At 46.5% G+C, this 14,622-nt stretch overlaps 1 protein-coding gene across 1 annotated transcript in view; it reads left to right on the forward strand.

The window, feature by feature from the left end:
- LOC137526171 (uncharacterized) overlaps window positions 1-14,622 on the forward strand; it is a 131,285-nt gene that overhangs the window by 39,799 nt on the left and 76,864 nt on the right. The window contains exons 13-15 of the mRNA XM_068247391.1: window positions 7,053-7,162; window positions 7,977-8,111; window positions 9,561-9,781. Coding sequence (XP_068103492.1) covers window positions 7,053-7,162; window positions 7,977-8,111; window positions 9,561-9,781 — 466 coding nt within the window. The remainder of the gene's footprint in view (window positions 1-7,052; window positions 7,163-7,976; window positions 8,112-9,560; window positions 9,782-14,622) is intronic.

Raw genomic sequence — 14,622 nt, forward strand, 5'->3', positions numbered from 1 at the left:
CATTTGGGAAATAGTGATCACAACATGATAACGTTTGATCTGGTGACTGATAGGCCACGGGGCAGCGGGACCACTAAAACTATGAATTTTAGAAAAGCAAAGTTCAATCAAATTAGGCAGGCACTAAGTTTGGTGAACTGGGATAATGTACTACAAGGGGACGACACTGAAGGGAAATGGCAAGCTTTTAAACGTATTCTCAATCAATATTGTAGTATGTATATCCCATATGGAAACAAAATGTCTAGGAATAAAAAAAGGCCTCTATGGATGAATAGAAAGGTTAGGGATAAAATGAAGAGGAAAAAGAATGCCTATAAGGTCCTAAAACAGGAGGGGACTGAGGCTGCACTAAGCAATTATAAGGAGTGCAATAAAAATTGTAAAAAAGAAATTAGGCTGGCAAAGATCGAAGCTGAAAATCAAATCGCTAGGGATATCAAATCTAACCCAAAAAAGTTTTACAAGTACATCAACTCTAAAAAAAGAAAGGTTGACTGTATAGGAATCCTAAAGGATGAGGGTGGGAACTCAATGGTGGACGACCAAGGTAAGGCAGAGTTATTAAATGCTTTCTTTGCTTCTGTCTTCACAAAGGAAACAGCACTGTTGCAAATTACAGAGGCAGAAGAGTCTCAATCTTCTAACTGTAATATTAAATACTTAACGCAGGAAGAAGTAAAGGCAAGACTAAATAAATTAAAAATAGACAAGGCACCTGGCCCAGATGGCATGCATCCTCGGGTCCTAAGAGAATTAAGTTCAGTTATAGCTAAGCCCCTTTATCTTATCTTTTGTGACTCTCTTGCAACTAGCAGAGTCCCAGTGGATTGGCGTACAGCCCACGTTTTCCCATTATTTAAGAAGGGCAAAAAATCTGATCCAGGAAATTATAGACCTGTAAGCTTAACATCAGTTGTATGCAAACTATTTGAGGGGTTACTAAGAGATACTATACATGACTTCATAGTAGAAAATAATCTTATTTCTCAGCATCAACATGGGTTTACTAAAGACAGGTCCTGTTTGACTAACATGCTCAGCTTTTATGAGGTAGTGAATGCTAATATGGATATTGGGAATGCTGTAGATGTGATATACTTGGACTTTGCAAAGGCCTTCGACACTGTTCCCCACAGAAGTCTGGTGCAAAAGTTGAGGATGCAAGGACTGGGGAAGAGTTTGTGTGCATGGATAGGGAACTGGCTAATGGACAGAAAACAAAGAGTTGTGGTCAATGGATCGTACTCAAAATGGGAGACTGTTAGCAGTGGGGTCCCACAGGGGTCTGTACTGGGTCCAGTGCTCTTCAATTTATTTATTAATGACCTAGTAGATGCAGTAGTGAGCAATGTTGCTATTTTTGCAGATGATACAAAATTGTGCAGAATCATCAACTCTCAGGAAGATAGTGTCATATTGCAACAGGATCTGGATAGGATGGCTATATGGGCACATACATGGCAGATGAAATTCAATGTTGACAAATGTAAAGTCATGCATTTTGGTCGTACCAATGGTCTAGCACCATACAAAATAAATGGGATACAGTTGGGAACATCAAACTTGGAGAAGGACTTAGTAGTACTCATCGACAACAAGTTAAATAATCGTACTCAATGCCAAGCAGCTGCAGCTAAAGCGAACAAAATTTTGGGATGCATTAAAAGGGAAATAAAAACTCGAGATGCTAGCATAATATTGCCCCTGTTTAACTCTCTAGTAAGGCCACATCTGGAATATGGAATTCAGTTCTGGGCACCACATTACAAAAAAGATATTGCAGTTTTAGAGCAGGTGCAGAGACGAGCTACAAAATTGATACGTGGGATGGAAGGTCTCGCTTACCAAGAAAGGTTAGTTAGATAAACTGGGTTTATTTAGTCTAGAGAAAAGACGCCTTAGAGGAGATCTAATTAACATGTATAAATACATTAGAGGGCAATATAATAGCTTGGCGGATGAGCTTTTTGTCCCTAGGCCTTCTCAAAGGACTAGAGGACATGAGCTGCGCATGGAGGAAAAACGTTTTAGCCATTTATTTAGGAAAGGGTTCTTTACAGTAAGAGTGGTTAAGATGTGGAATGCATTGCCACAGGAAGTCGTTATGGCAAACTCTATACCTGCATTTAAAGGGGGCTTAGATGCTTTCCTTGCGTTGAAAGACATCCATGGCTACAATTACTAGGTTATGCCTAATGATGTTGATCCAGGGATTTTATCTGATTGCCATCTGGAGTCAGGAAGGAATTTTTCCCATTTGGGGCTAATTGGACCATGCCTGGTGGGGTTTTTTTCGCCTTCCTCTGGATCAACAGGGGTATGTGGGGGATGGGCTGGAGTTGTACTTTGTACTGGTTGAACTCGATGGACGTATGTCTTTTTTCAGCCAAAATAACTATGTAACTATGATGTACCTGTGCCACATCAGAACGTGGCACAGGTACATCGAGAGACCATCATCCGAAAAGGTGACACGTTCCCACTCCCCCAGGTACAGGTTGGCGTAAGAGGGGGCACAGGTGGTCCCCATAGCCGCCCCCTGCACCTGGAGGTAGTGCGACCCGTCAAAAACAAAAATATTGTTCAGAAGTAAAAATCTCAGTAAATCCAATAGAAAGATATTGTGGGCCGTTTGTCTAATGTCGAGCTCGCACAGGAAGGTCTCAACAGCAGCAATGCCAAGGTCGTGTGGAATGCTAGAGTACAGCGCCTCCACGTCCAGAGCAACAAGGTATGCACCAGGGGGAACGAACATCCCCTCCAAAATCCTCAAAAGGTGCATGGTATCCCTGACATAAGAGGGCAGAGCCTGCACATGAGGCTGAAGATGCCGGTCAATGTACACGCTCGCCCGCTCAGTCAGGGAACCGCGGCCGGAAACGATGGGACGGCCAGGAGGATTTGTCCTGGACTTGTGAATCTTTGGTAAAGCATAAAAAGTGGGTGTTATGGGGTGTGTGACTTTCAGAAACTGTACAATATCCTCCCCTATAACACTCCGCCTAAGGGCGTCATCAATGATGGTAAAAAGTTGCTTTTGGCACCTTGCGACCCTGGACGCGGAAACGCGCACATAACACTCCTGCCGAGTTAATATATCAAGGCACATATCCCTGTAGGCCTGCACATCCATCACAACAACGTTGCCCCCCTTATCAGAGGGCTTGATCTCCCACCTGGTCTGCCGCCCCAGCTCCCCCAGCGCTGCTAGCTCCTCAGCAGAGAGGTTATGGGAGCCAGAACTTCTCCCAGAGAGACGTTTGGTATGTGACGTCTGATTGGGAGATTGTACATGATTAGGACCTCTATAACAGTTTATGTGGTATAACAACAGAGGCGCCAAGTAGAGTAAAATTAGTTAAAATTGTTAAAATGGGGAAAGTGGGTGGAGTTCACCTCCCTTCTGAAAAAATGGCCAGACAACAGGCAGGTTACTTCAAGTTTAAAGTAACATTTATTATGAGCTCCAAAAGTGCAACATGTTTCATGGGTAACAGTCCCGCTTCTTCAGGCAAACAATTTTTGGAGGGAGCAAAGTTGGGTCAAGGGCCAGATATAGCGCCTCTCAGAGGCGGTGTAACGTGAGTATGCAGCAAACAGTCTACAATAGGAATATAGTGTGGGGGGAAATTCAGTGACAAAATACGGTAGAAAAAATACACATACGTACATGCCATTAAATAAAAATACATAAAATACCATATTAACCACTTGAGGACGGCAGTGTTAAACCCCCCTAAAGAGCAGGTCATTTTTCTCTAAATGGGCCACTACAGCTTTAAGACCTCGCTGCAACTCAGATTGCCCCCAGGTGTGTTTATTTATTTTTTGTAAATATTAATTTATTTATTTTTTTAATTAAATTTCCCTATTTTTTTTAAATTTATTTTAATACCCCTCCCTCCCTCCCCGTCTGCCTATCACAGCAATTGGCTGTGATAGGCTTCAGCCTATCACCGCAGATCATTTCTGTGTCCCCCAGGGGAACAGCCGTGTCACACTTCGCTGTCCCCAGTACAGCGCTGCCTTAGATCGCAGCGCTGTACAGACTTATTAGATGGTGGTTTCGCCGTCTAACAGTCTCTGAGCGGCGATTGCCACTGGGAGGCTGAAGGCGGAGCGGAGCTCCGTCATCAGAGCAGGGATGCACACGCATCAGTGCGCACGCTCCCCTGCAATCCCCATATAAGGCCATACACGCCAGTCGGCGTGGAGTGGTCCTGGAGCTGCCGCTGCGTTCGCGAAAATTGGCATGGAGCGGTCAACAAGTAGTTAATTAACCCCTTACCTCCCCTCCCATAGGTACCAAAATAAAACACTTTTATTAAAAATAAAAAAGTGGCATTTAAAAAAATATATATAAAAAGTTACCTTATGTATGTCATGAGGGTATATTACTGTTATTTTTGCAAATAAGAGCTTGTAATTAGTGACGTACGCAAAACGGAACAAAATACACCTTTATTTCCAAATAAAATAATGTCGCCATACAATGTGATAGGGAGATACTTTAAATGGTATAATAACCAGGACAAATAGGCAAATAAAATACATGAGTTTTAATCTCAGTCGCATGTATTATTTTAAAACTATAATTGCTGAAAACTAAGTAATGATGAACTTTTAAAAAAAAATTCATATTATTCGCGTTAAAAGTGCATTTAGAATAAAATAATCCTCAGCAAAATGTACCACCTAAAGAAAGCCTAATTGGTGGTGAAAAAAAAGACCAAGATATAGATAATTTTGTTGTGATAAGTAGTAAGTTATTGGTGAATGACTGGGCAGGGCCAAGACAGAGGCGAGAGAGGCTCCAGCCTCAAGGTGCAGTGTAGGAGGGGGTGCACAGCTCACTCAACTATCATTCCCCTATTGTGTTCGAAGCAGAGAGAAATAAGAAATGGGGATACATGCCAGTGACTGCAAGCCAGATAACTAGAGTTTAAGGTGTTGGGGGGTTAAGGGCCCTGGGGTGCCTCTTAGTCTAATAGCAATCAGTGTGTGACAGGTGGGAGGGATGGGGGGGGGGGGGCACACTTTAGTATCTCAGCCTTGGGTGCTGGAGGACCTTGTCCCGGGTCTGGCTCTGACAGGTGAAGATTGTTCTGGTTCATAAGGGGAAAAACCACTCAGTGGTGAACTGGTTAATTATTTTTCATCTTTCCAAAATGTTAAGTTAACCTCCAATATACTGTACTTGATTATGGATGTTTAAAGTTATACAAGGAACAAAAAAATTATTCTTGTCACTGATATGTCTATTATTTATTACATAGTTTGACCGGCTGGTTTGGTTCTTGAATAATGGATCTAGTTAAAGCCAGCTGCGTAAAACAGCAGGGTGATCTACTGCTGTGCTATTATCGTATGACATTACAATTCTCTTTCAATGAATCGCACGGCAATTACATGTAGTAGAATGTAAAACATTATTTAGGAATCTCAATTTTATGTTAATTATCTTGGTTTCAGCATGAAGAACACATCCTATAGCTATATACTGTAGTATATTGGTATGGGACCTCTCCCTCCCAGTGATGTCACTGCCTAGGCCATTTAGGTATGCAGCCTTCTGCCCCACAGCACTCTGGGACACCAGATATTATACGTGACCATTTCAGGAACCACAACAAACAAACCTTCCGCATTGAATAAAATCAAATGGCCGCGCTCAAAGTTCATAAACTGAGGAGAATACAAAAAATAATGTCACCGTCCACAAAAGTCCTTCTAATCCACTCAAAGATCTGGAAATCGGGATATGAGACACTCCAGGGACTGTATACAATCCTTCAATCCGAACCGTCATAACATGCATGTAAGAGAAAAGAACATTGAAGGGATCATAGCGCAATCAGCTTAAACTGCACATCCCTCCACCTTCCTAGTGCCAGAATCCACCTTCACCGTGTTTCTCTCCGTGCCAGGACACACTCCCCCTATGTGCCCGCACTCACCTAACTGGCCTCCAATATCTCCGGAGGTAGGATTCTATCGCATATGGGGGGTGCACAAGCTTGCGTTGATTCGTTTAGTCACTAAAACTAAAACAGCCTCACATAGCGTAAAACCATTTAATACACAATTAAAATGCTAGAAATACACTCACAGACGTCAGAGGATTAAGCGCTTTGTACATATGTGTCAGCAAGTCCCGGACGCTGCCCACACACACGCTGCCTTAGGTCCCTCCGCGTCCTCCGAGCTGCATCCACTGCCGGTCACGTGGGACGTAGCTCCGCCCAACGCGTTTCGTCAATAATGACTCATCAGGGGCTTCCGCATTGATTCTCCTCGCCAGTAGCAAAAATGATGCCATCTGTGATAAATGTACGATTGCAACTGGTTTCGATGTCAGGAATGCCTAAGGCCCTCTAATGCTGTACATTGATTTAATTCAATTGTTTCTTTTGATTTGAATTATCTGTTTAAAATACGAATGTTCCCTGAAAATCGCACTGATGATGGGCACCTTCAGCGGCAGGAGCTAAGCAGTTGTGGTTATCTAAAGGTGGCCACATACCATACCATTTTTAAAATATCTATTCAATTCGAGAATTGCAATCAACTTTTCTGACTGATTGTAACATTTAAAAAACTCTGACCAATGTACCACACACACTTGGTCAATGTTTACCCAATTATGAAAAAAAAGATTGAAAATTGCTTGGAAGCATATATAAGGAAATTGACAATCTACCACACACCATTCAATTTTCATAAAAATTGATCAGAAAAATCCAGCACCCCTGATACTTGTATCGAATAAAAATTGGAACTCCGATCAGATTTCTTGCTCGAATAAAAGAAAAAAAAGCTTTTGATTTTTCTGAAAATCTTATTGTTTTTATCGAATTGCTGTAAAATTGAATCATTTTATTGTATTGTGTGTGGCCACGTTAACCCTTTACCAGTAGCGGTAACACAGTTTATACTTTTAGTGGGGTGATGTATTTGATATATGTAAAATATTGTATTGTAAAATCATCATTTGGACAATAGTGCTCCCTTAACTGACATTTTGCCTCTGTTTTCACTCTTCACCTCAGTTTTTCGGTGGTTGGTTCGGGTACCCTATTTTTAAAACAGGCGATTATCCTGAGATCATGAAGTCACAAGTGCGAGAGAGGAGTCTGGCCTGGGGGCTGCCTGAAAGCAGGTGAGTAATATGGCAGTTTGCTAAAATGTATGTGCAGTGGTCAGAACTCTAGTGTTTGTCCATTAACATATGGATGATCCCTCTATAGCAGGATCGTCAAACTCAAAAACAAAGTGGGCTGAAATCGAACAATGGGACCAAGTAGCGGGTCAATGTCTAGTGGCCTCCTCCTTCCATTATAAAGTTCTCTGGTGCCTAATGCCCCCACTCCCCTCAAGAATTCCTTGGTGTCTACTGGCTTCCCGCCTCCCCTATACAGTTTCCTGGTGTCTAGTGCCCCCCCCTTCCCTATACAGTTCCCTGGTGTCTAGTGCCCCCCCCCCCACCCCTATACAGTTCCCTGGTGTCTAGTGACCACCCTCCCTCCCTTTTCAAGTTCCCTAGTGTCTATTGCTTTACCCCTCTCTCCCCCATATGGCTTCCCTAGTAATCTTGATCTTCACATCCAGTATAGCTTCCCTGGTGGTCTAGAGTGGGTCATACATAATACAAAGTGAGGAAACCACTTGGGGGCAAAATTTGATGGCTCTGTAGGCCAGATTTGGCCCCCGGGACGGAGTTTGACATATTTATATGCTCAGCACTGGAGTTAACACATACAAAAATGTTGTTCCTAAGGCCATTATTGGTGGGAATAAATGTTCTTATTACAGGAATTGTAAAGCGTCAGTGTGTATTATAGAGATTTTTTAGCAGCTGGTGATTGGGTTGCACAGCCGATAAATCACAGGCCTATCATTTATACTTACCATAAAAGCTTCTCATACACTTAACATTTTATTCATGAAGTCATCTTTACTGTTTTTTTTTTCAGGTTGCCTGAATTTACAGAACAGGAGAAGCAAAGGATTAAAGGAACGTACGACTTCTTTGGCCTCAACCACTACACAACCGTCCTGGTGGGGCAAGCCATCTATGAGTTACATTATCAGGCCTATGAAGGGGACAGGTAATGGTTCAGTCAGGAACAATATTCTGCTCAACAGCCTTCAACATTTTAAGCTAAATTCCAGGCCCAGTCATTTTCCTACCTTGATCTGCTGATATCAGATAAAGTTAATATCTACTTCATGTCTATATATTGATTTTGCTTTTTTGTTATGCTAGAGCAAGAGGATGATCTGTACATATAAGTGTCTGGGCATTTCTGTCACCTCATTTAAACTCCAGAAGTTGCTTGTGGATGCAACAAAATGTCTTCTAGTCCCCAAAAGTCCCCTTCTAGTCCCTTAAATTTATTTTTTTTTCATGCTTTTGCATATAGCACACAGTATACTATTATGTAATCCATTGTGGAAGGCTCCTTTAAATATTGTCCCACCTGAGCACATGAAATGCTTCTCCACATATTTGGCCATATACCCGTATATAATCGCATATAAGCCAACCCGCTTATAACCCGTGGTATCAACTTTTCCCTTAGAAACCAGGAAAAAGTGATTGACTCACATATAAGCCCCCTCCCTAGTATAGCCCACTTAACAGTAGCCATATGTGTCCCCAGTACAAGTCACCCCCTCTCCCCATAGCCAGATGTGCCACAAGGATGATAGCTGTGTCTCAAGACTCCACTAGATTAAGTCATAGATATGAGACAGCGAATGCCACACTGGAAGAATCCCTAATCAATGCACCACTGACACGTTGCTTGCACGCTCCGCTCCACAAGCCAGGGGACACAGGTAGTCTTGAGCAGAGCACTCTGCACACCATGCTGTAGGGGATTGGGGGCACGGATACAGCAGGGCAATTTAGGTTTTTACGCGAGTATATGCAGTACTTTCATTTCCATTTTCCGTCTCAGCTGACCACTATCCCGGTCCCAGGTTCACACAATGCTTGTTTGGTAGTTAGAGCTTAGGGTCCCTTCCAGGAGGATGGCCTCATCGTGGTGGAAGCGTCCAGTACGGGACACTCTGCATGCAAACTGTCCTGGAAGCTAACATCCTCCATTTATATTAATTTGGTGCATCTGTTTTGAATGCAAGATGTGTATCCTGCCTATAATTAGGCTCTGCACACCTATGCTGTTAGTCATTCAGATGCAGCTTGTTTTGGGAAGCACTGCCACCTCTCCCTGCTTTCCCAGCGGTATTGCCAGCCTGTCAGCCCTTCCAGGACATTCATCGGCTGAGAGGTAGATGATCAAGGAGATGCTATTTTTTTAAACATGATGCAAATTTTGTTACAATTTGTATGCAGCTTTGAAATAGGCCAATCCAAATGAGCACTAACTCCCTGTGATTGCTTCAATTTCAAGTTGCATATCAGAATAATATGCATCTGGCTGAGCCATCTCCAGTGTTCATCTGTCTTTTCCTTGCAGAGTTTCTCAGGTAGTCAGAAGGTGTTGGCTTGTCTGACAGATCTCCATAACTCATGTACTTTCTCCTCACAGGGCCGTCTACCTGCTGAGTGACCGCACCTGGCTGGGCTCAGGCAGTCCCTGGCTCAAAGTGACTCCTTTTGGCCTGCGCAGATTACTAAACTGGATAAAAGAGGAATTCAACAACCCCCCCATCTACGTAACAGAGAATGGTATATCCGAACGTGGGACGCACCTGCAAGACGTGTGGAGAGAACATTACTACAGATTTTACATCAACGAGGCCATGAAAGGTACCAGACGTAGTTAGGTTAATGGTGTTCTTTGCAGTAAACTTTAGTCAGTCATCAAGTGGTTAAACCTGCAGAGACCATTGATGACGGCAGAGAGAGGAAACCGGTCGGGGCAACTAGAGTGTGGGCATCTCCAGATTTATGCGACTTTTATTGCCACTGAATAGTGCATTAAGGAAATTGTATTGTGTCTGGGTGCCTGTGATACAGGACCCACCATGTGAGTTTTTGTATTAACTTGCTTATGGCATTTGTATAAATTATTTGCGTTTTAAGTTTTGAATGCTAACCAGCGTCTCACTCATATTTGGTTGTGGTACAGCCCTCTGTGTTGGAGCGCTGGCTGTCTGCAGGTTTAACCATTTGAAGACTGAAGTTTACTGGTTGATTGGGCAATAATGCCAGCTGCCTTAAAGGAAGGTTCAGGGAAACCTGTAAAAAAATAAAAATCCCTATCCACTTACCTGGGGCTTCCTCCAGCCCGTGGCAGGCAGGAGGTGCCCTTGCCGCCACTCCAGAGGCTTCCGGTCGTCTTCGGTGGCCGACCCGACCTGGCCAGGCCGGCTGCCAGGTCGGGCTCTTCTGCGCTCCAAGGACGGGCTCTTCTGCGTCCCACGCGGGCGCGCTGACGTCATCGGACGTCCTCCGGGCTGTACTGCGCCTGCTACAAAGAAGGTGTGTGTGTGTGTAGTGTGTGTGTGTGTGTGTGTGTGTGTAGTGTGTGTGTGTGTGGTGTGTGTGGTGTGTGTGGTGTGTGTGGTGTGTGTGGTGTGTGTGGTGTGTGTGTGGTGTGTGTGTGGTGTGTGTGGTGTGTGTGTGTGTGTGTGTGTGTGTGTCTGTGTGTGTGTGTGTGTGTGTGTGTGTGTGTGTGTGGTGTGTGTGTGTGTGTGTGTGTGTGTGTGTGTGTGTGTGTGTGTGTGTGTGTGTGTGTGTGTGTGTGTGTGTGTGGTGTGTGTGTGTGTGTGTGGTGTGTGTGGTGTGTGTGGTGTGTGTGTGTGTGTGTGTGTGTGTGTGTTGTGTGTGTGTGTGGTGTGTGTGGTGTGGTGTGTGTGTGTGTGTGTGTGTGTGTGTGTGTGTCCAATGTGTGTCGGACTCCCTGTGCCTCCCATACATGTGACGTGCTGCCACAGAAATGGCTGCATCCATGGCTCAGGTAAAAGTATAATCGGGCTTGATATATTAAAATGAACCTGTAGGAGATTAAAAGGCAGATTCTCACCTTAGAAGAGAGAAGCCTATGGATAATCCTGAGGTTTCCTGCACCCCCTCGGCCTCGCCGTTCCAGCGCTGAGACCCTCTGAACCTCTTCAACAAGTGCCTGCTGTGTGGCTTGCGCATAGCTTTTTCCACCGTGCATGAGCGGCTCCATGATACTGAATACTAGTGTGGCCATGCTCATTCACAGGCAGTAGCACATACGCTAAGGCAGAGCAGTTTCTAGGCTAAATTGCACCTGGGGCGAGGCTGTACAAATTGCGCCCCTTTTCCCCCCACCCCGTGGACTCGCCAACCCTTACTCTTTAGGGACAGTCACAAAGCCACAGGTCACAAGTAGATCTGCCTACTTACTAGTGGCCAGCCGCTCATCCATGAGAAAGCAGGAAATCACACAGATGAAGAGAGCCCGGAAAGCCGGCTCCTCCATGGGTGCCACACACTGACAGCCTGCAGTACCGCTACAGTACATCAGGTGTCATCACGCAGTGGTGACTTGATGATGACTTGACGTCGGACGCAGGCAGCCTAGGAGGAGTCAAGGAAGGTGATCACAAGGGTAATCTTCTTTCTTCTTCCAATCGGGTGCACTGCGTGTCACCGGCTCCCTACCGCCTAGCGCTTATGTCCTTCTGCTTGCGCCCCCCTTCTTCTACTTGCTGGTCTGCACCCAGGGCGGTCGCCCTGCCTGCACTGCCCAATAAACGGTACCGCACTAAGGATCCCAGGAAGCAGCAGTGGTCTGGAGGACATGGAAAGCCTCTAGAGGACCATTTGAAGAAATAACTATTTCTGTAGATGATGCATGCTAGTCCAATAGCTTTCAATAAAGTAATGTCAGCACCAGCCTCAATATACTGTTTTTTTTATTATATAGAAGCGCAGAGCTGCAATGATGTTTCAGGCAATCAGCCTCTTTATTAAATTGCTTCCAGGCTATAAGCGCTACAAGGAGTAAATGAATCCAAGCAGGGGCGGTTCTTCCATGAAGCAGCGTGAATCACGTGGTTCAGAGTGGAAACAATTAGAAGGCGGCAAGAGGCGGATCCCCTCTCCAAATGTCCCCCTCCTCACACCACTCCCCGTTCCCTCCCTCCCTCCATAGATGCGCGGCGCCGCTTTACTCACCTGCTCTCAGTGTTCTAGCAATGGGAGCTCCCTCCGCCCGTACAATGTCCTCTATCCATGGCTACAGCGGTGCCTCATTTGACCAGTTACGTACTGCCGGGTTACATGAGGTACCACTGTAATCAGAGAGGAATCAGGACTTCAGGTGTGGCTGCTGATCCCATCGTTAATCTGCTGAGAGCGGGTGAGTGATGCGGCGCCGGTGCAGCACAGACCCGGCATCCTGGGGATCAGATGCTGCGGGCCAGCAGGGAGGAGATGCTATGGGAGGAGGTGCAGCACATACTCAGCATCCTGGGGATCAGATACTGCGGGGCTGCAGGAAGGAGATGCTATGGGAGGAGGTGCAGCACATACTCTGCATCTTGGGGATCAGATGCTGCGGGCCAGCAGGGAGGAGATGCTATGGGAGGAGGTGCAGCACATACTCTGCATCTTGGGGATCAGATACTGCGGGCCAGCAGGGAGGAGATGCTATGGGAGGAGGTGCAGCACATACCCGGCATCCTGGGGATCAGATGCTGCGGGCCAGCAGGAAGGAGATGCTATGGGAGGAGGTGCAGCACATACCCGGCATCCTGGGGATCAGAGGCTGCGGGCCAGCAGGGAGGAGATGCTATGGGAGGAGGTGCAGCACATACCCGGCATCCTGGGGATCAGATGCTGCGGGCCAGCAGGGAGGAGATGCTATGGGAGGAGGTGCAGCACATACCCGGCATCCTGGGGATCAGATGCTGCGGGCCAGCAGGGAGGAGATGCTATAGGAGGAGGTGCAGCACATCCCCGGCATCCTGGGGATCAGATGCTGCGGGCCAGCAGGGAGGAGATGCTATGGGAGGAGGTGCAGCACATACCCGGCATCCTGGGGATCAGATGCTGCGGGCCAGCAGGGAGGAGATGCTATGGGAGGAGGTGCAGCACATACTCAGCATCCTGGGGATCAGATACTGCGGGGCAGCAGGAAGGAGATGCTATGGGAGGAGGTGCAGCACATACTCTGCATCTTGGGGATCAGATGCTGCGGGCCAGCAGGGAGGAGATGCTATGGGAGGAGGTGCAGCACATACTCTGCATCTTGGGGATCAGATGCTGCGGGCCAGCAGGGAGGAGATGCTATGGGAGGAGGTGCAGCACATACTCTGCATCTTGGGGATCAGATGCTGCGGGCCAGCAGGGAGGAGATGCTATGGGAGGAGGTGCAGCACATACTCTGCATCTTGGGGATCAGATGCTGCGGGCCAGCAGGAAGGAGATGCTATGGGAGGAGGTGCAGCACATACCCGGCATCCTGGGGATCAGATGCTGCGGGCCAGCAGGGAGGAGATGCTATGGGAGGAGGTGCAGCACATACCCGGCATCCTGGGGATCAGATGCTGCGGGCCAACAGGGAGGAGATGCTATGGGAGGAGGTGCAGCACATACCCGGCATCCTGGGGATCAGATGCTGCGGGCCAGCAGGGAGGAGATGCTATGGGAGGAGGTGCAGCACATACCCGGCATCCTGGGGATCAGATGCTGCAGGCCAGCAGGGAGGAGATGCTATGGGAGGAGGTGCAGCACATACCCGGCATCCTGGGGATCAGATGCTGCGGGCTAGCAGGGAGGAGATGCTATGGGAGGAGGTGCAGCACATACCCGGCATCCTGGGGATCAGATGCTGCGGGCCAGCAGGGAGGAGATGCTATGGGAGGAGGTGCAGCACATACCCGGCATCCTGGGGATCAGATGCTGCGGGCCGATAGGGAGGAGATGCTATGGGAGGAGGTGCAGCACATACCCGGCATCCTGGGGATCAGATTGTAAGGCTTGGTGGTGTATTCTCCACAGTCAGCATGCAACGCATGAGCTGACGTGGAGGAGGTACACACACTAGCACAAGGAAACAGGCTATCCCTAGTATAGTGGAGGGGAGGACTGACTCCAATAGGAGATTGTGGCGCACAGAGCCGGTGCAGATCTGACAGCCACAAACAATGCTTTCGTTATAACGTCTCAGCGCAAAGTAGCGCTGAGCACATAAACCAGAACTGAGGAGATCAGGACAGGTAAACAGAATGAACGCTTGCTAAACTAGCCACTACTTAGTGACAGCAAGCGTCCACAATAACACAGACTGGAATGAGGCAGCCAATGCGTTGCGGCAATGGCGTGCCTCACAAAGACAGGACAGGATAGTCAGGAAATAGCAGGATCAAGATAGATGAACGTAACACAGACAAATATACAATAAGTATGTATTCCTAGCGTATTACAATTACAGCTATCAATGAAACTATTTGTAACGTCTGACTAACATATGTATATATCGGCAATGAACCGATATATGACATAAGCAGGAACGCTGACTAGGACTGGAGTAATACAGGGAACAGGACTCAGAAGGATTCGCTATCTCTTCGCAGAGATGAATGCAATCCACAAACGGTAACAGAACAGGATTCAGAAGGATTCGTTATCTCTTCGCAGAGATGAACGCAATCCACAAACAGTAACAGAAC

The sequence above is a fragment of the Hyperolius riggenbachi genome, chromosome 7 (assembly GCF_040937935.1).
Source record: "Hyperolius riggenbachi isolate aHypRig1 chromosome 7, aHypRig1.pri, whole genome shotgun sequence".
Lineage (NCBI taxonomy): Eukaryota > Metazoa > Chordata > Amphibia > Anura > Hyperoliidae > Hyperolius > Hyperolius riggenbachi.